Source organism: Schistocerca serialis, chromosome 9, assembly GCF_023864345.2.
Source record: "Schistocerca serialis cubense isolate TAMUIC-IGC-003099 chromosome 9, iqSchSeri2.2, whole genome shotgun sequence".
Taxonomy (NCBI): domain Eukaryota; kingdom Metazoa; phylum Arthropoda; class Insecta; order Orthoptera; family Acrididae; genus Schistocerca; species Schistocerca serialis.
The window spans coordinates 146,070,008-146,091,921 of record NC_064646.1 but is presented as its reverse complement, the minus strand read 5'-3'; the positions used below and the strand labels follow the sequence as shown (position 1 = coordinate 146,091,921).

General features: G+C 38.2%; 1 protein-coding gene across 1 annotated transcript in view; it reads left to right on the top strand.

Annotated features, from left to right (window-relative positions):
* LOC126418443 (cap-specific mRNA (nucleoside-2'-O-)-methyltransferase 1) overlaps window positions 1-21,914 on the top strand; it is a 273,835-nt gene that overhangs the window by 175,226 nt on the left and 76,695 nt on the right. Inside the window, exon 13 of the mRNA XM_050085206.1 lies at window positions 20,549-20,686. Within this exon, the coding sequence (XP_049941163.1) occupies window positions 20,549-20,686 (138 nt within the window). The remainder of the gene's footprint in view (window positions 1-20,548; window positions 20,687-21,914) is intronic.

Below are 21,914 nucleotides of genomic sequence, written 5' to 3'. Positions count from 1 at the left end.
GATAACGACATCCTCTTGAGTAGTCCCCGCCCGGAGATCCGAATGGGGGACTATTTTACCTCCGGAATATTTTACCCAAGAGGATGCCATCATCATTTAATCATACAGTAAAGCTGCATGCCCTCAGGGAAAATTACGGCCGTAGTTTCCCCTTGCTTTCAGCCATTCGCAGTACCAGCACAGCAAGGCGGTTTTGGTTATTGTTACAAGGCCAAATCAGTCAATCATCCAGACTGTTGCCCTTGCAACTACTGAAAAGGCTGCTGCCCCTCTTCAGGAACCACATGTTTGTCTGGCCTCTCAACAGATACCCCTCCGTTGTGGTTGCACCTACGGTACGGCTATCTGTATCGCTGAGGCACGCAAGCCTCCCCACCAACGGCAAGGTCCATGGTTCATGGGGGGGGGGGTTAATGCTTTAATACAGTTAATAAAGGTAATACAGTATGCCTAATACTTTCTATCAAAAAGTGTGTAAATAGCGAGTTTTAATAAACAGCGAGTTTTAATTGGGTCTTACAACCTAAAAATATTTAAGCATTTGGAAATAACTAATACAGTACTGTAGGAATATAGTAATACAGTACTAAACTAGTACTAATTGTTGGAAACTGAAAATTTAACATTATGTATCAATTTAATTCTCTATTTTATAAAGATTTTTAACATTGCTCTAAATGCCATTATTAGGGCTAGAGTGTCTTTAGAAAGGTGCAAATGTTGACTGTCTGACTGGATTACTGAATATGAAGTCGTTGATGACTAGTTGGATACCCAGTTCATCCAAAACATCTCAGTGGGCATGAAGAAAAACCAAGTTGTTCAATTGCATCTGTCCCACTGTTGATCGGAGATATGACTTCAGATGTCTAAGGGCGCTAAATGAACAATCTGCTGTTGCTGTTGTGATTGGAACTATTTCGATAAACTTAATGCACTTCACTATTTCACATAACATTTCTCCAACTGCAGGCTCTTGTGTAATGTAATTTCTTACATCACGCATGTTTTTTAAGACCAGTTATTTTTTAATTAGCTATATTGGAAAACATATTCAAGTGTAAGTGCAGTCTTCAATGTCTAGGTCATTTTTGAAAAACTCAGTTGATTTTTCCAAATTTGTTTCACCTCTGTTTACTAAATGCAGGCACTCTTGTTCATCTGCAATGACTTTTGTGAGTTCAGTTAAGGCAAACCGCTCAGTAATACCAGATTGCACTGTTTCACAAACTTCAATGTAAATAGCTTTGTAGTATTCCTTTGGGGTTTTGAAAGTGTGCAGTGAGCTGGCTTCGTTTTTTTCATACTTCTTTGGTATACTTCGGTTCTCAGGAAGCGAAGGAGCAACAACTTGTGAAGGTTTTTCTTTTAAAGACAATTCCCAAAAGTGTTCAAAACCATCACTCCTTCCATTCAATATACAAATCAAGCCCTCGTATATTTTTTCCAGATCATCAACACTTAGATGAGGGCATTGAATTTTTTCATTGACATGCTCTATTGGGATCATTGCATGGCAATAAAGACGTAAAAAGAAAGAAGTCTTAAATAGTAACATTGACTCAAGTTAGCCTGCACATTTGTAACCTGCCTCGGTTTTGTCCTCTGCTGAAAATGTTTCAAAAAACTCTAGAAGTTCTTCAAAGTTTTTGAATATTCTGAAGATACTAGAAGCCCCCATAGTCCATCGAGTCAGCCAAAGGGGTCATAGACCAGCTTGGTCGCTGGCGCTCTCACAGCGTATGCCTCTGAAAAGTCCCATCCTTTTGTTGGATTCCCTTATGTTGTTTATTAAGTCCTTGGCTAAAGCCATAATATCCCTCATAGAAGTAAGATGATGGAGAGTATCTACAACTGCCAAGTCTAAACTGTGAGCAGTGCAGTGCACATAATGTGCTTTCGGTTGTATATCTAAAACTAACTTTTTTAGTCCTTTGAAATTACCTGTCATATTCGAGGCACCATCATAGCACTGTCCTCTTCAATTATCCGTTGACAAATCAGCGTTTGTGATTCATTGTTGGGAGTCTTGTATAAGCCAATAAAGTCTTCGTTGATGATTAAGAAAACATCGACAGTATGAATACAAAATGACATTTGTTTGTGAATCGAAGAATCACTTGTTTCGTCAACCATAATAGAAAAATGTTCAGTGTTCTTGATTAAAGCCAAAACCTTTCTCAACACAGACTTTCCTTGTAGATCAATAATCTCTTTTTGAATATTGTGGGATGTCCGCTTATACAGCGAATGTCCTAACCAATCTTTAAACTCGGGTATGTCATTCTTTCAGAGTTCCAACAGTTGAAAAAAATTTGAGTTTACATCTTCCTGCCCTCTTAATTGTTAGTCCTTGTTGACATAGAAACTGCACGGTAGTAAAAATTGTCTCAAGAGCTAAATGGCCTTTCTTCATATCACTATCCAACTATTTATTCAGTTGGGAGGCCACACTTCGGGTAGTAATAGAATTTAGTTTCGGAACATCTTCTTTATGCGTAAACTTATTTTCATGAAGACAGAATTTTTCCAAAGCCTTTTTCCAGTTAGAAAACCCTATGGAAGTAAATGCATTTTTTTTTTTTTTTTTTTTTAAGGAAATTGTAGTAGATTTTTAGCATCTGCTACTTTGCAGGTTATGCAAAAAACTTTTTCAGTAGATGCTTCATATTCTAGCCATTTATATTTGACCAATCAAGACTTCTGAAATGATCTTCCCTTATCGGATTGTCCAGATTTCGGCTGTGAACAGTTCTCGCCTAAAGACGACAAAGCAATTGACGACACAGTAATTGTTGGAGGTTGATGTGCAGTATCATCAAGTTCCAAGTGGGCATTTTTGGTAACAAATTTATCCATTGCAAACTTAATTCACAATACACTAGGAGACTAAAGTAAACAAATAAAATATAGTCGTATAAAATAGTCCGCTAGACACTAAAGTCGGAACACTAAACACGTCTGCAGCATGCACTGAACAAAACTTTCCACACTGAATGACTGCGATAGCAGGGTGGGCTTTATATAGCCATGGCGTCATAATGTCTTGAAGTGTCAAGGTGATGTGAGGCAGAGGATTCCAAGGGCTTCAGCTCCAGTCCTTTTGATGTCTCTGCAGCTGCAGTGCTGGCATCTGGCGCCAGACTTTACCCGAAGGTTTGCACACCGGGACAAATTCTAAGTGTGTCCAAAGCACTGTAACACTATCATGATTCACACCACTCATTTTCAGTTAACTTCCTTACTACTGTAATAATTATCTGTTTTAACTCATTACTGAATGTGTTTTGAAAGGTAACTTATCATCAAAAAAGGAAAATAAAAAATTCCAACATAATTTTGTGATTTTACAAAGCATAATATAACTAATAATTTTCTTGAATTAATGGGGTGGCTCCATCCCCCCTCCCACCCCCTCCCCACCCAAATGAATTTTTGAGGGGGCTCAGGCCCACCAAGGCCCCATGGAGTCGGTGCCTGTGGGTACATCCCCTCAATCACTCCCTCCGTAACAACTGTCTTTCTTTCATGTCCTTCAGCAATATGGTTTCTGTGCAGGTGGTAGGTAGCTTTTTCCCCCTTGTATTTTATCCCTGATGTCCAAAGAATTTTATATTGAGTATTCCGATGATTATTACAAAAAAACTTTCTTGAAGTATACATATGCTATAAAAGTAGTTCGCCATTTTTCAATTGACAAGGGTCACCTTGAAAGTAATGCTCCACATTTTTTTCACATGCTCAGGAAACTTAAAGAATTCTTATGGACAGTTAGCATTCAAAACATTGTTGTGGGCTGGGGGGGGGGGGGGGGGGGGGGGGGGAGAAACAATGGGGCATTACTTTCTGAGTGACCCCTGTAGCTTCTAAGATAAGTTGTAGACCAACATTGCCTTGCGTACTTCCTACATTTTGCTGGAACCCTAACTGATCTTCCTAAAACTGCTTCTGCCACTCTTTCAGTTCTAGTGTGGATAATTCATGCCAGTATTTTGCATCTGTGACTCATTAAACTGGTAGTTTTGTAATATTCACACCTACAAGCACCTGATTTCTTTGTTATTCAGAAAACTGTTAACAATGAGACCGGTTTATAATTTCCAATTTCATCTTGTTTACCCTTTTCATGACTCAGTCATACTTCTGTATATACCATTTGTGGGAAACAGCCTTCATCAAAAAACTAGTTGAACGTAAGAGAGAGTGTATGTGCAATGCTCTGGTAGATTATTTATATTATTTTAATGGGAACCTCAAACCATCTTCAGAAGTTAAAGTTTTTAGGGATATTACATTTTTTACAGTTGTCTTATTGAATGTAGGGCTACATGTGAAAGCATGCACATTATACAACAGTTGCAATTACTATGCAGCCTTCTGTAAGGGAATGACAACTAGTCGGCTGTCTACCTACATGAATGGTGCAATGTGAGTTTCAATGTGATACTGAACTTCCTTACCTTTGTGTGACAATTGTTCTCTCAGACATCTTCTAATCCTTTTCAAATCCAGAATCACTGCACCACATTTCTGAGAATAACTTGTGTTACTGCTGTTGAGTTAACAAACAGCGAATGGTGTCCCAGTCGTAAGAGACCCCAGAAAAAGTGTTACAAACATTGTGGTAAAAGAGAATATGAAATCAAATTTGTGCATGACATACCTTTATGGTTGAGAAATGAAGGTATACTATAAGACGTGCTGGATGACCTCCCACCACCTGTATACACAGTTCAACACAGCACTAAATGTTTGCAAATGTTGCTGCCAGAGGACTGGGTGTGACTGCCTGGATTTCATGGTGGACTTCTGATGGAACTCAATGCTGATGCCTGGTTTGTTCTTATGCATGTAACCTTATAAGTGGCCCCACAGAAAACGTCTTTAGGGGTCAAGTCAGGTGACCTCGGAGGCCATAATGCTTTGGAAATCACACTGTCAGGGAACAATGATTTCAATGCAGCCATAGTCGCTTTAAACATGTGGCAAGTTGTCCCATCTTGCTGGTACCAGCTAAGTGTCTGATCCTCGTTATCCAACTGATTAGCAGGTTCATGAAACAGTACCTGGTACACTTCACTGACAACAGCAGTGTAAAAAAAAGTCCAGTGATGCACCACTGTTATAATGCACAGAATAAGCCCACCTTCTCGAATGAAGGGGTTTCTCAATGACTACATGCTGCTGGTTGTTACTACTCCATAAATGTATATATTGAGAGTCCATATATCCTTATAGGTGAACCACTCTTCAAAACTGTACCTTGTATACTGTAATATTTCTGGGCTTTCAATGAGAAACCTGTGAAACGAATGGCAGTATGGCAGGTGTTTTTCATGGTATGTCTGTATCACTTTGTGAACACCTGTAAACATTGAGATACACTGGCCTACTTTCTCTGTAGCTCTGTGACACATGCTGTTGAATAGTACAGTTTCATGCAATTAACAGCAAAGAATCTTTATGCTCAATGCCAACAATCATCTCTTTACCTCAACAACACTTTCTGTCGATAACTGCGGGCACCCCTGACCCCCTCGCTATCTAGATCTAACAATGTTCCCTTTGTGTCCAGCTTTGTCACCAAGCCTTGAACACAGTGTTCAGACAGTTTATGTCAACTTTTGAAACATTGTAAAATCAGTTGCTGACATGTCTTAAAATAACCAGTTCTTCAGTAGTGTTTCAGAAGAAACGCACACTTTCCACATAATATCAATACATGACAAGAGTAAAGCAGCACTGGAAGAAGCAATTCACACAGAACACCATGAACAGTGAGCCACGCTACACTGAAACACAAGATTAACACTCAGCTTGTGGAACCTCATTGCTGTCAGATTTCACTGGTGCTGCCATATCGATGATTTATGTGAGAACGTCCTCTGTGAAATCCAGTACTCTGGCAGCACTGTGGACCAGCACTATTCACAAACATGCAGCACCATGTTGAACTGTGTGTACTGGTGGAGGTAGGTCACTTCCAGCACCTTTTCTAACATACCTTCATTTCTCACCAATGAAGATATGCCCTGTACAAACTTGATTTCATATCTTCTTCTCTTAAGAATCAGGGCTCCTTACAAACATCACACCATATGTTTTATTTTCAGTTACATATACATACTACATTATATGATTACCTTCAACATCCCATATCCTGAATAGTAGTAGTGGTTTATTTTTCATGATCCAGGGAATATGTATTTGTGCATCCAAGCAGATATTTCATCTCAAGAAGTCATTGCAATTACTGTTCCTTGCTGAAAATGCGCATTATCCCTCACTACAGTTCCCCATACGCAAAATAAAAATTAATACCCACCCCCTCCCTCTCACACAATATCTGTATCTTTACATTTAGTATGTTATTTTATAACTTTTAGTAGCAAGTATCATTAATCATGGGGATACACATCACTCCACTAGGGAGGTATATAACACCTCATATCCTCCACTTAGATGAATGAAGTCACTGTAAATATATCTACATACTGTATTTAACACTGAATGTTTGCACTATATAGAAACCTTTTACTCCTAGCACAGTTTTTTTAACTCTACATTAAAAAATTAATGAGAAATATATTATTGTGGGAGTAATGTGTTTTACCTCTGGACATAGCAATGTTTTACTGTGATGGACATGGCTGGTAATTTTTTGTTTTGTTAACAAGGATAACAGACTAGTATATGATAAAAATTGAATAGATTTTACAGGCATCTGATTTCTAATACAAACTTCAGCAAACATAGCTAATCATGCTTACATGTTGTAGTTACAAGAAATAATCTTGAAAACATTGAGCTATCATAAATAGCATAACATACTTTGGCTAACTTGTAAACATTTAACTTTCATATAATTTCTGTTTATATTTTCTCTTTTTGCTCCATATTATCTCAGCCACACAATTTCAAACAATTTTAATATTTTTCTATCTATGAGAACTTGATTTCATAATCTTTTACAATTCAAGCTAGTTTTAATCTGTACAATATTGGAGTTTGTCTTAAAACTTAATTATTTCAATGATATTTAAATCATTTTATACTACTTTCACCTTTCTCCTTTAAAAATCATCTTTGTTTCTTTTCTCTTCTGAATTTGTATCAGTACATTCAGCATCCTCCAACCTATACCCCAGTACAGTATCTCATGTGTTGGTCCTCATTTCTTGTTACACTTACTCTGTTTCATGTCATACTACAAATACTCCCCCCCCCCCCCCCCCCCCACACACACACACACACGTACACACTCTCCCTTTCCCCTCTCGCTCTCCCTCTGCCTCTCCCTCTTCCCCCTCCCCTTCTATCTTCCCTTTTTTTAAATTAATTTTTTTATTCCCTGCTTTGAAACCTGTTACTCCTACCTTGAAAATAAAAAATTAAACACCTCTTTACATTTTTAGTCCTCTAAGTTCACAATGTTTCTTTCTTCCCTTCTTATTTATTCCTGTGTCATTCTGGCCTGCAAACTGGGTCATGTTATTTCACTGAATTGCTAGTTTTTAAATCATATTATGATGGTATATATACTATTTTAAAATGGTGGGAATTCCGGGTTGGACTATCAACAATATGAGGAGAAGATAGGTTGCTACTCACCCTAAAGATGACACATTGAGTTGTGGACAAAGCCATCTTCAGAAAAGGAAACACACATTCATTCACACAAGTAAGCACATCTCACACACACATGACCGTCATCTCTGGCATTCCAGTCCAAGTTGCCCAAGATGGTGGGACTGTGTACTTGAGGTGTGCTTTCTTGTGCGAATGAATATATCTGTGTGTGTGTGTTTGTGTGTGTGTGTGTGTTTCCTCTTCTGAAGAAGGCTTCTTCTAAAAGCTAATGAGTAAGTATATTTTCATTGTGCCTTTCTGCAGCTCAATGTGTCATCGTCATCTTTTCCTTATATTGCTGTTATTAGATATAATATTTTCCCTCTCATGTTAGCAAGGTATGAAAATTGTTACATCAGTCATGGTAGGACATCATTCATATTTATTAGTGGTCACCTATTTGGCTCTCTCTTCCCTATGTTGGCGTGATGTTACCTAACATCTGAGGAAAAAAAATCATCTACATCTGCATGGATACTCTGCAAATCACACTTAAGTGCTAGGCACCTTTGCAATAATTCTGTATTATTCCACTCTTGAATAGCACACGGAGAAAACGAACACCTATTTCTTTCCGTGTGAGCTCTTATTTCACTTATTTTATTATGATGATCATTTCTCCCTTCATAGATCAGCATCAATAAAACATTTTCGCGTTTGGAGGAGAAAGTTGGTAATTGAAATTTTATGAGAAGACCCCGCCACAATGAAAAACGCCTTTGTTTTATTGATGCCCACTGCAAATCTTGTATGTTCATGATACCCTCTCCCGTATATTTCTCGGTAATACAAAATGTGCTGCTCTTCTTTGAACTTTCTCAATGTACTCCTATCTGGTAAGGTTCCTACACCATGCAGCAGTACTCCTAAAGAGAATGGACAAGTGTAATGTGCATGGTCCCTCTAGTGGATCTGTTGCAATTTCTAAGTGTTCTGCCAATAAAACACAATCTTTGGGTCGCCTTTCCCACAACATTTTCTATTTGTTATTTCCACTTTTAAGTTGTTCATAATTGTCATTCCCAGCTATGTACGACCTTTATATTTGATTAATTTATCGTGTAACCAAAGGTTAATGGTTTTGTTTTAGCACTCATATGAATGACCTCACGCGCTAGGTGTTTTCTTTGATTTAACAAAGGCTTTTGACTGTGTTGACCACAAAATATTACTGCAGAAGTTGGACCATTATGGAGTAATGGGAGTAACTTACAATTGTTTCACCTCTTACTTTAAGAACAGAAAGCAGAAGGTAATTCTCCGCAATATTGAGAGTGGTAGTGATGTTCAGTCCCAAAGGGGCACTGTTAAGTGGGGCATTCCCCAAGGGTCGGTGCTGGGGCACTGCTGTTTCTTATTTACATAAATGATATGCCTTCTAGTATTACAGGTGATTCAAAAATATTTCTGTTTGCTGATGACACCAGCTTGGTAGTGAAGGATCTCGTGTGTAATATTGAAACAGTATCAAATAATTTAGTTCATGAAATTAGTTCGTGGTTTGTGGAGAATAATTTGATGCTAAATCACAGTAAGATTCAGTTTTTACAGTTTCTACCTCACAATTCAACAAGAACCGATATTTTGATCAGACAGAATGGGCATATTATAAGCGAGACGGAACCGTTCAAGTTCCTAGGTGTTCGGATAGATAGTAAGCTGTTGTGGAAAGCCCATGTCCAGGATCTTGTTCAGAAACTAAATGCTGCTTTATTTACCATTAGAACAGTATCTGAAATAAGTGACACTTCAACATGCAAAGTAGTCTACTTCACATATTTTCATACACTTATGTCGTATGGTATTATTTTTTGGGGTAATTCTTCTGATTCAAAAATGGTATTTTTGGCCCAAAAACGGGCTGTTCAAGCTATATGTGGTGTAAGTTCGAGAACCTCTTGTCGACCCCTATTTAATAGTCTGGGAATTCTGACATTGTCCTCACAGTATATATTTTCTTTAATGTAGTTTGTTGTTAGCAATATTAGCCTATTCTCAAGAGTTAGCAGCTTTCACTCAGTTAATACTAGGCAGAAATCCAATCTGCATGTGGAATGCACTTCCTTGACTCTTGTGCAGAAAGGAGTGCAGTATTCTGCTGCATCCATTTTCAATAAGCTACCACAAGAACTTAAAAATCTTAGCAGTAGCCCAAACTCTTTTAAGTCTAAACTGAAGAGTTTCCTCATGGCTCACTCCTTCTATTCTGTTGAGGAGCTCTTGGAAGGGCTAAAAAATTAAGCAAATTCCAGTGTTACATTGTTGATTTTCTTTATTTAAACTTATGACTTGTCACCTGAATATGTTTTTTTTGTTGTTGTTGTTGTGGTCTTCAGTCCTGAGACTGGTTTGATGCAGCTCTCCATGCTACTCTATCCTGTGCAAGCTTTTTCATCTCCCAGTATCTACTGCAACCTACATCCTTCTGAATCTGCTTAGCGTATTCATCTCTTGGTCTCCCTCTACGATTTTTACCCTCCACGCTGCCCTCCAATACTAAATTGGTGATCCCTTGATGCCTCAGAACATGTCCTACCAACCGATCCCTTCTTCTGGTCAAGTTGTGCCACAAACTTCTCTTCTCCCCAATCCTATTCAATACTTCCTCATTAGTTATGTGATCCACCCATCTAATCTTCAGCATTCTTCTGTAGCACCACATTTCGAAAGCTTCTATTCTCTTCTTGTCCAAACTATTTATCGTCCATGTTTCACTTCCATACATGGCTACACTCCATACGAATACTTTCAGAAATGACTTCCTGACACTTAAATCAATACTGGATGTTAACAAATTTCTCTTCTTCAGAAACGCTTTCCTTGCCATTGCCAGCCTACATTTTATAACCTCTCTACTTCGACCATCATCAGTTATTTTGCTCCCCAAATAGCAAAACTCCTTTACTACTTTAAGTGCCTCATTTCCTAATCTAATTCCCTCAGCATCACCCGACTTAATTAGACTACATTCCATTATCCTTGTTTTGCTTCTGTTGATGTTCATCTTATATCCTCCTTTCAAGACACTGTCCATTCCATTCAACTGCTCTTGCAAGTCCTTTGCTGTCTCTGACAGAATTACAATGTCATCGGCGAACCTCAAAGTTTTTATTTCTTCTCCATGAATTTTAATACCTACTCCGAATTTTTCTTTTGTTTCCTTTACTGCTTGCTCAATATACAGATTGAACAACATCGGGGAGAGGCTACAACCCTGTCTTACTCCCTTCCCAACCACTGCTTCCCTTTCATGTCCCTCAACTCTTATAACTGCCATCTGGTTTCTGTACAAATTGTAAATAGCCTTTCGCTCCCTGTATTTTACCCCTGCCACCTTTAGAGTTTGAAAGAGAGTATTCCAGTCAACATTGTCAAAAGCTTTCTCTAAGTCTACAAATGCTAGAAACGTAGGTTTGCCTTTCCTTAATCTTTCTTCTAAGATAAGTCGTAAGGTCAGGATTGCCTCACGTGTTCCAGTGTTTCTACGGAATCCAAACTGATCTTCCCCGAGGTTGGCTTCTACTAGTTTTTCCATTCGTCTGTAAAGAATTCGTGTTAGTATTTTGCAGCTGTGACTTATTAAGCTGATAGTTCGGTAATTTTCACATCTGTCAACACCTGCTTTCTTTGGGATTGGAATTAATATATTCTTCTTGAAGTCTGAGGGTATTTCGCCTGTTTCATACATCTTGCTCACCAGATGGTAGAGTTTTGTCAGGACTGGCTCTCCCACGGCCATCAGTAGTTCCAATGGAATATTGTCTACTCCGGGGGCCTTGTTTCGACTCAGGTCTTTCAGTGCTCTGTCAAACTCTTCACGCAGTATCATATCTCCCATTTCATCTTCATCTACATCCTCTTCCATTTCCATAATATTGTCCTCAAGTACATCGCCCTTGTATAGACCCTCTATATACTCCTTCCACCTTTCTGCCTTCCCTTCTTTGCTTAAAACTGGGTTTCCATCTGAGCTCTTGATATTCATACAAGTCGTTCTCTTATCTCCAAAGGTCTCTTTAATTTTCCTGTAGGCGGTATCTATCTTACCCCTAGTGAGATAGACCTCTACATCCTTACATTTGTCCTCTAGCCATCCCTGCTTAGCCATTTTGCACTTCCTGTCGATCTCATTTTTGAGACGTTTGTATTCCTTTTTGCCTGTTTCACTTACTGCATTTTTATATTTTCTCCTTTCATCAATTAAATTCAATATTTCTTCTGTTACCCAAGGATTTCTACTAGCCCTCGTCTTTTTACCTACTTGATCCTCTGCTGCCTTCACTACTTCATCCCTCAAAGCTACCCATTCTTCTTCTACTGTATTTATTTCCCCCATTCCTGTCAATTGCTCCCTTATGCTCTCCCTGAATCTCTGTGCAACCTCTGGTTCTTTTAGTTTATCCAGGTCCCATCTCCTTAAATTCCCACCTTTTTGCAGTTTCTTCAGTTTTAATCTACAGGTCATAACCAATAGATTGTGGTCAGAGTCCACATCTGCCCCTGGAAATGTCTTACAATTTAAAACCTGGTTCCTGAATCTCTGTCTTACCATTATATAATCTATTTGATACCTTTTAGTATCTCCAGGGTTCTTCCATGTATACAACCTTCTTTCATGATTCTTAAACCACGTGTTAGTTATGATTATGTTGTGCTCTGTGCAAAATTCGACCAGGCGGCTTCCTCTTTCATTTCTGTCCCCCAATCCATATTCACCTACTATGTTTCCTTCTCTCCCTTTTCCTACACTCGAATTCCAGTCACCCATGACTATTAAATTTTCGTCTCCCTTCACAATCTGAATAATTTCTTTTATTTCATCATACATTTCTTCAATTTCTTCGTCATCTGCAGAGCTAGTTGGCATATAAACTTGTACTACTGTAGTAGGCGTGGGCTTCGTATCTATCTTGGCCACAATAATGCGTTCACTATGCTGTTTGTAGTAGCTTACCCGCATTCCTATTTTCCTATTCATTATTAAACCTACTCCTGCATTACCCCTATTTGATTTTGTGTTTATAACCCTGTAGTCACCTGACCAGAAGTCTTGTTCCTCCTGCCACCGAACTTCACTAATTCCCACTATATCTAACTTCAACCTATCCATTTCCCTTTTTAAATTTTCTAACCTACCTGCCCGATTAAGGGATCTGACATTCCACGCTCCGATCCGTAGAATGCCAGTTTTCTTTCTCCTGATAACGACATCCTCTTGAGTAGTCCCCGCCCGGAGATCCGAATGGGGGACTATTTTACCTCCGGAATATTTTACCCAAGAGGACGCCATCATCATGTAATGTTTTTTTTATATTTCATTTTATCTGTTTCTAATATCGTGTTATAATTTCATGTATTGACTCATTCCATGACCATGGAGACTTCTCCTTAATTTGGTCCCATGGAACAATAAATAAATAAATAAATTTAGGGTCAATTGCCATACAGACAACTTCTCTGAATTTTTTGCAATTGATTTTGATCTTCTGATGACTCTAGTAGATGATAAACAACAGCATCATCTGCAAACAACCAAAGATGGCTGCTCAGATTGTCTCGTAAATTGTTTATATAGATAACGAAAGCAGAGGACCTATAACACTACCTTAGTGTGGTTTCTAGCCACTTGTGAGTTATGGTGTCAAAACATTCTGGAAATATAGAAGTACGGAATCAATTTGAAATCCTTTGTCGATAGCACTCAACACTTCATGTGAGTAAAGAGCTAGTTGTGCATCACAAGAACAATTTTTCCTGGATCCGTCTTGACTGTGTGTCAATAGACCATTCTCTTCAAGGTATTTCATAATGCTTGAACATAATATTTATTCCACAATACTACTTCGTATCAATGTTAATGATATGAGCTTGTAGTTTAGTGGAGTTCTCCTGTTGCCTTTCTTGAATATTATTGCATCAGCATATTCTGAAAGGAACCTAATTAGTATACAGTCTCGACTGGAAGACTTGATTTTATTAAGTGATTTAAGTTTCTTCACTACTCTGGAATTATCTGTTACTGCGTTAATCATGTTGGCAGCTGTTCTTGATTCAAATTATGTAATATTTGTTTTGTATTCTTTTGTGAAGGAATTTCAGAAGGCTGTGTTTAGTATCTCTGCTTTAGCAGCACTGTTATTGGTAGTATTTCCTGTACTATTCTGCAGAGAAGGCATTGGTTGTGCTTTGGCCCTTGCATACTTTACATATGACCAGAAACTCTTTGCACTTTCTGCCAGGTTTTGAGACAATGTTTCTTGTGAAAACTATTGTAAGCATCTCACATTGAAATCCACTCTAAATTTTTAGCTACGAAAACCCTGTGATCGTTAAACCCTGTACCTTAAAAGCAATGCACCACAAGGGATTGATGACCCTGTGGTCCCTTTAAATCCCCACACCAAACAAGTAACCAGTGCAGAATACCTTCCCAAGTCTGTGTGTGTGTGTGTGTGTGTGTGTGTGTGTGTGTGTGTGTGAGGGGAGAGGGCAGGGGCGTTGGGTTGGAGGGGGAGGGAAAGGGGAAGTTCATTGGTGGGCTGGAGAATAGATGTGTTCATCAATTCTACAGAATGGACACCACCAGCTTCAACTGCATATGCATGTGCATGTGTGTTTATTTTCCAATAGTGCTACTTGTTACCGATATTAGAATAACCACTAAAGTTGAAATGTTAAGTAAGAGCACCATGTTCCAGTGTTGCCTGCATCATTAATACAATAAATCGGTCTTACAGTTTCACCCCCCCCGCCCCCCCTTCCCCAATAAAAAGAACTTAATGGAATACCACATCTAAATCTTAGCCTAAAATGGCTCTACAAATTCAATGCAGTAGGCTATCCCAAAAGTAAAATACATTTACAAGATATTGAAGCAGATACACACTGACATCGGCATGTTGTCGAAGACTATAATTATCAAGAACATCTTTATATTGCAGTCAAGCAGGCTAAAGGTAAGACTTACATCTTTTTTTGAGATTCCCATGCAATCAGCTGTGTGTGAATGTGGGAAATGTACCACCCTTGAAATATTCTTCCTGTGGGCTCAGTATCTGAAAGAGACATCACTGAAATTCCTCCTGTATGACAAAAAGTTACTGTTGAATGCAATGAACTTTTAATAAGACGTCCACTAAAGTATTAGAATCTGTCAAAATTTGGCCCAAGCTTCAGAAGTGTTGATGTTTAGCCAGGATTTGTAACAATATATTGGATCTACAGGATTCTCCTAAAACTTGATTACAGTGTTGATGACATTATGTTGAACATAGGTCATTGTGAAGCGATAAATGTACTGTATGGGAAGATGCGAACTGGGACATAGATGGTGACTATGAGCATCAGGAAGGCTGCCAAGGGTAATTCTATTATCCACAGATTGTGACAAGTGAATGCAAAAAATTTATTCATTTGTATTGAAAGTGAGATGAAGCCCAACATGCAAAATATAGCAGTTATATTAACTTTGTATTTTGCAGATAATTTAACCAAAGGGTCACCAGTGTTTAATTTAGAGCATGCAATGCGATTCGTGTGGTTCAATCCCTAGATGAGTTTGAGCAAAGACATTTCGACAAAGAAGAACCGCATGTGAGCCCAAACATCTTTGGGATGTTAGCTCGCATTGCTCTGAGTCAAGTGCTTGCTTCCATGCTCTGCTGACTGAAAATCCAGTACCTCTGACAAAATTGTTGACAAACCTTCCAATTTGCAGTAAAACTTCAATGACAGAGTCTCAGTAGCTTGAAGGGTGGAATAGAATATGTGCCTGCTTAAACAACATTTTGTGCATATTAATATGTCTGCATTCGGCAACAGCAGATTTATTTAGATACCTGCAGGTGAAATATTGTCAATGTTCACTACAGCCCAGTCAAATGGTATCAATAGGTGTCCCTTGCAGTCACATTCAGATGGAATACTATAAATGCCTGAGAGTCTGAACCCATGGCCATCTTACACAGGTCACAACATCTCTTTGATTTTCTTATTTATTTATTTTTATGTGTGTGAATGATGGTTTTAATCCCATATGTGTGTAAAATTTATCCAATTTTCTTGATCTAGCAGATTTATTTAGATACCTGCAGGTGAAATATTGTCAATGTTCACTACAGCCCAGTCAAATGGTATCAATAGGTGTCCCTTGCAGTCACATTCAGATGGAATACTATAAATGCCTGAGAGTCTGAACCCATGGCCGTCTTACACAGGTCACAACATCTCTTTGATTTTCAGAATGTGCATCATGTGCTAATCTTGATGTGTTGCTTGGCTATATTTGGATTTGCATTTTTTGGAGATGATATCGATGATGATGATGATGATTTTTGATTTGCTGGGCACTCAACAATGTGATTATCAGAACACGTATAACTTCCAGATCTTTTCACTATCCAGTCTCACCATTTTCCTGAATGATGATAAAATGATGAGGACAATGCAGTCCCTGGTCACAGAAAATCCCCAACCCGGCTGGGAATCAAACCTAGGACCCTGTGATCCAGAAGCAGCAAAGCTAACCACTAGACCGTGAGCTGTGGGTGCATTTTCTGGAGACAGCTCATTTTATTTCATATGATCAGCGGCTATTTTGTCTCAACATAGAGGCTAGATGAATTATTTCAGTGCAGAGAAGGTATTTGCTATTTGGTTAGAATAATGTTTATTCAGAAAACAAACTAAAACCGAACTCAAGCGCATATCCATTTGACACAGTTCGTTCATTCACACTCTCATCACAAAATACAAGATATCTACATAAAAAGTTAGAGTTCACTCAGGCGCATGGCTGCTCGCTGCTCAGAGACTAAGTCCTGCGATACCACACAACGCAAAATTTTCTGTCATTTCACTTCGTAGCTGCCCAAAGACTGACAGTCTGCTTTCATGTCTGCATCCGAACTGTACCCTTTGGTGTCTCCACCCCCACTGTCCTCTGCACATCCCCGGCCGCATTTCCCGCGCGCCAAATATCCTCGCTCAACTGACTAGGGCAGTTCCCTTTCCTGAAACCATCCATCTGATTGGCTACAGCTTATTCAACATAATTTTACATTTTAACTTATTTAAATAATCAAAGCTTGACCACTTTCATGTGCTAAATAAAATAATAATAATATCCCCTGTTAAATTCTTTTGCATAAAACCAATACAATTTCCTTCTTAACTTTGAATGCTACGGCCAGTAGCCTTGCACCAATGTGCTTTCTGATAAATAAATAAAGAACAAAAGTAACTATATTAGGCACTAAACTTTACAACAAATATTCTATTACCTAATGATTAATAAGGTGTCATGCTGTCACCGTTCAATGTGTTTTTTGTGGAGAAAATGATGATCTGATGCTTAACTGTAAATACTGATAATTTAAATTTACTATATCTTTTAAACAAATAACGTTACAGAGTTGATAAGTACAACATTTGTCATTTCAATGATGCGCTTCTATATGAAATGTTGATCGTTAAGATCGACCAAAGCATTCAGATTTTATAATTCAGGTATTTGTTACAAAACTTGTTAATTTCAATTTAACAGTAAATCGTACACTATTATAGATATGATCAATATTCAAGTTTTATTGAGATCACTATGAAATTTATGGAGGATGGCAGATTAAATTTACTGTGGCTTGATTCCCTGCATTACTACAGAATTAAATAGTTTTCATAAATATTTCTCTTTATGGCCGATCTTAGGTCTGCCATGTTTAACATTGCTACATCTTCTTGGCCCCAAACGGCTTCTACTGGATTTCTCTATGATGTAGGTTCTAGTCTGTCTCACTCGCACACTGCAGCGATTAGGCATCAATAGACAATGGACGCGTCTTAGTTTCCCCATCTCGTGGTGAATCTGTGCCCTTTGTGGCACGCGGTCCTGGACAACGGGGTTCGTTTCACAATTCCTAGAGGGTTAATTCTTTCGGCCACATATTTAAGTGAGAGCGCAGTGCTCATTAACTCACAGCGACTGCATAGGAATATGTCCTGTATTATATTTCATGATGGAAACAAAAATATTGCAAGTGACATTTCATCATTGGCATCAATGTAATCTCTGGTCACAGTGGGAATTCCACATCTGGTAATTTATGTTATTCTCGGACTTATTGTACGGTCAGATGTTTTCTGGAAGAAGGCAATGGTGGTTTTTGTCAAAAGCTCACTTTGTGTAGTGAATAAACATAAGAAACGTGCTGCAAACAGTTCGACAATTGAATGTTTAATTCAACATTTTGTCTCTAAAAGTTACAATTATGTAAGTTGAAAGTGGTTAGGCCTTTCTATTGTAAGGTGAAACATTGTAGCAATCACCTTCAGATTTTACTGGTGTAAATTGGATTGCCAATTTCACACGTCCATTTCTAGACCTCACTAAGCCTACCATTTCACATGGACCATCCATTATTCAATCTGTTTTTTATGCAGTCTGGCAATACCATTTAGTCTGATGGCCACTGTTCATTACAGGCATTTCTAACCCGATTATCGTTGCTACTATTCGTCAGATGATACTTCTCATCCAACTTTGCAGTTGGTATTTGGTTCACTTGATACACTTTTCACAACAGCATTATTTTAAACTAATATTACTCTACTCTGACTGTCATGAAACTCATTGTTTACATGTTTTAAACAATTTCATAGTTGTTGTTGTTGTTGTTTTCAGTCCTGAGACTGGTTTGATGCAGCTCTCCATGCTACTCCATCCTGTGCCAGCTTCTTCATCTCCCAGTACTTACTGCAACCTACATCCTTCTGAATCTGCTTAGTGTATTCATCTCTTGGTCTCCCTCTACGATTGTTACCCTCCACGCCGCCCTCAAATGCTAACTTTGTGATCCCTTGATGCCTCAGAACATGTCCTACCAACCGGTCCCTTCTTCTAGTCAAGTTGTGCCACAAACTCCTCTTCTCCCCAGTTCTACTCAATACCTCCTCATTAGTTATGTGATCTACCCATCTAATCTTCAGCATTCTTCTGTAGCACCACATTTCGAAAGCTTCTATTCTCTATTTTTATCGTCCATGTTTCACTTCCATACATGGCTACACTCCATACAAATACTTTCAGAAACGACTTCCTGACACATAAATCTATACTCGATGTTAACAAATTCCTCTTCTTCAGAAACACTTTCCTTGCCATTGCCAGTCTACATTTTATATCCTCTCTACTTCGACCATCATCAGTTATTTTGCTCCCCAAATAGCAAAACTCCTTTACTACTTTAAGTGTCTCATTTCCTAATCTAATTCCCTCAGCATCACCCAACTTAATTCGACTACATTCCGTTATCCTCGTGTTGCTTTTGTTGATGTTCATCTTATATCCTCCTTTCAAGACACTGTCCATTCCGTTCAACTGCTCTTCCAAGTCCTTTGCTGTCTCTGACAGAATTACAATGTCATCGGCGAACCTCAACGTTTTTATTTCTTCTCCATGGACTTTAATACCTACTCCAAATTTTTCTTTTGTTTCCTTTACTGCTTGCTCAATATACAGATTGAATAACATTGGGGACAGGCTACAACCCGGTCTCATTCCCTTCCCAACCGCTGCTTCCCTTTCATACCCCTCAACTCTTTATAACTGCCATCTGGTTTGTGTACAAATTGTAAATAGCCTTTTGCTCCCTGTATTTTACCTCTTTCGTAGTATTGCCATTTTTTCTCTTCCTGCCAAAATGATCATTACCTCAAAATGACATAACAGTTATAGATTTATACCATGAGCAGCACGAAAAATGTCACACACAACTACAAACCTGTTAAATTTCATTGCAGGTTGCAGCACCATCAATACTACACTCAAATGCTACACATCTCTATACGTAACTGTACAAACTACTGTGAAGGGTGTGGCAAAGGGTACTTTTCATTGTACAACATGTTAAATTTTCTCTCTGTTCCAATCACATATCAAGTGTGGTGCTGACTGTAATTAGCATTGACAGAGAGTACATGTAGCAGTACAGATCAAAAATAATACCATGTATTGAAATGACAAATAGAAAACAAGTATACCTATAGGAATGGGAAGCAATATTGTCATAATCTGTCAGAAAAATAACACACTTTAGGTCATCTGTCTGAATAGTATAATTATAAGAATTGTTCCATGACTTGTCTTTCAATGAGAAAGATTAACATTTATTTGCAATGTTATTGTGCTTCACCTTTTGAAAATTACTTTTCAAACTTATTATCTAACATTCATCACATGTACATACAAAACACTGCCCAAATTTTTATGTATAATATTAAAGTTAAATTGTCATTCGGAAAACATCCTGAATAACTAAATGATATTCATTTAAACCCTTTGAAGTACCTCTAGATCAACTGGCCTCATCCTTCGGAGGTTAAAGTCTAACCTGCCACCCTTATTTTATTACGAGTACTGCTGTTAAAATATTCGCAGCGTCTGGATTCTGGTAAACATTCGTACTTTCAAGAAAAATGTTCCTTAACAACATAGGTTCTAAACTACTGTGACAAATCTCAACAAATTGTTGTTGAAACTAGTTTCTTCTCATGCTCTATGTGGTATCCAGTCAGAGTCAGCCATAGAACTGAAATTGAGTGTTTATATGCAATGATTTTTTTTTAGATCATGGTGAATTTTAAGATTGTATCAGTGAATTCTGTGGTTACATTTTTTTAGGATTCTCTTCCTCCTCCTCCTATGCTTATAGTTTTTGCGTCACTCATTTAATTCATAAATGAAGCAAATTCTGTTGAAAGTAAAAGTCAGTTGGACACAAACCAAAAATACCTAACATTTGCCAAGTTTAAGAAGTCTATGTAGATTTGTAAGTGTAGGTGGAGAAGCTGTTTTTTGACATAGAATTTTTCACAAACACAGTTTTTTAGTCTATTTTTTAATAACTCTTTCTTTTACTTTCAGCTGGCACCAGCTTGTTGTCTGATAGTGGTACGGAATTGTTGCCTTCTGTTCTGGAGGAGAAGGTGAAGTCTGTGTATGATTGGCACTGTGTAGTTCTTGCAAGCAATCGGGAGCAGAACAATGTAACCTTCTATCTAGGTAAGAAATGTTAGAGAAGCTTATTGTGTTTGTTATTTCACAGTGTAACAATGTATGAACTGCATAATCAAAGCTTATGATATTGTAAACACAGAATTTCTAGTAATGACAGAACAGCAGTATTATGAGAAAATAGTTGATGAAGTATGTGTAATGAAAAAGCCTCAGAAACTGACACCACCTAAGGAACAAGAGATACAGAAAGCAGAAAAGTTCCTCTTACCTGCCGTTTTTTACACTGAATATTGCAAGTGTTTTATCACAGTCCCTGGTTTAATATTCAGATGCATGCCTGTATATTGTTCTTTTATTTTGATCTTATAGGATCATAAGCATGGCTTCAGAATTTTCATTTATTTATTTAATATTTTTACTATCTTGTGAAACGAGGGAAAGGCACTTCACTCTTGCTTGTGACTATGGGATGTGCGTTTGGGTGTCTGTGTGGTTGTGTGTGTGTCTGTATGCACTTATGCTTGGAAAAAAGCTGTATAAGAAAATTTCAAAGCGATGCTTATGACTCTATACAAACAAAATAAAAGAAAGAGATACGAACCAGCATCTGAATCTTAGTAATAGCACATTTCTAACCTTAATCTAGCACACGTTCGCGTGCGTGCACGTGCCCACGCACGCACACACACACGCACACACACACACACACACACACACACACACACACACACGCGCGCACACGCGCACACACACACACACACACACACACACACACACACACACACACACACAAAACCACACAAATACACCATCCATGGTCACAGCAAGATTCAAATCTCGCTGTGATAATGGGAGTTGTGTTTGGGTGTCTGTGTGGTTGTGTGTGTGTGTGTGGAAGTGTGTATTTGTGCAGGAAAAAGGGCTATTGCTCGAAAGCTAATGTAAACGCTGTTTTTCGTTATGTATTTTCTATGCTTCATCTACTATAGGTGGGGTTACCATATCTTTGGAGCTCAAACCAGGACGTATTTTTGAAATCATTTTAAAGTCTTAACACTTTACTGCAACATTAAACTTTATTTATTCAGTTGTATTTTTCACTAGATATACCAAAATTTATCTGAGTTTTTGTTCTATCAGATGAAAATTTTGGATCATATAACATTTTAAGCAGTTTAGTTGTGCAGTATGGTGTTCTGAAACTAAGTTTGTGTCTAGCAGTGTGGTATGAAAGTGTAGCCTCTTTAGCAGCACACTGCAGATCACTGTTATT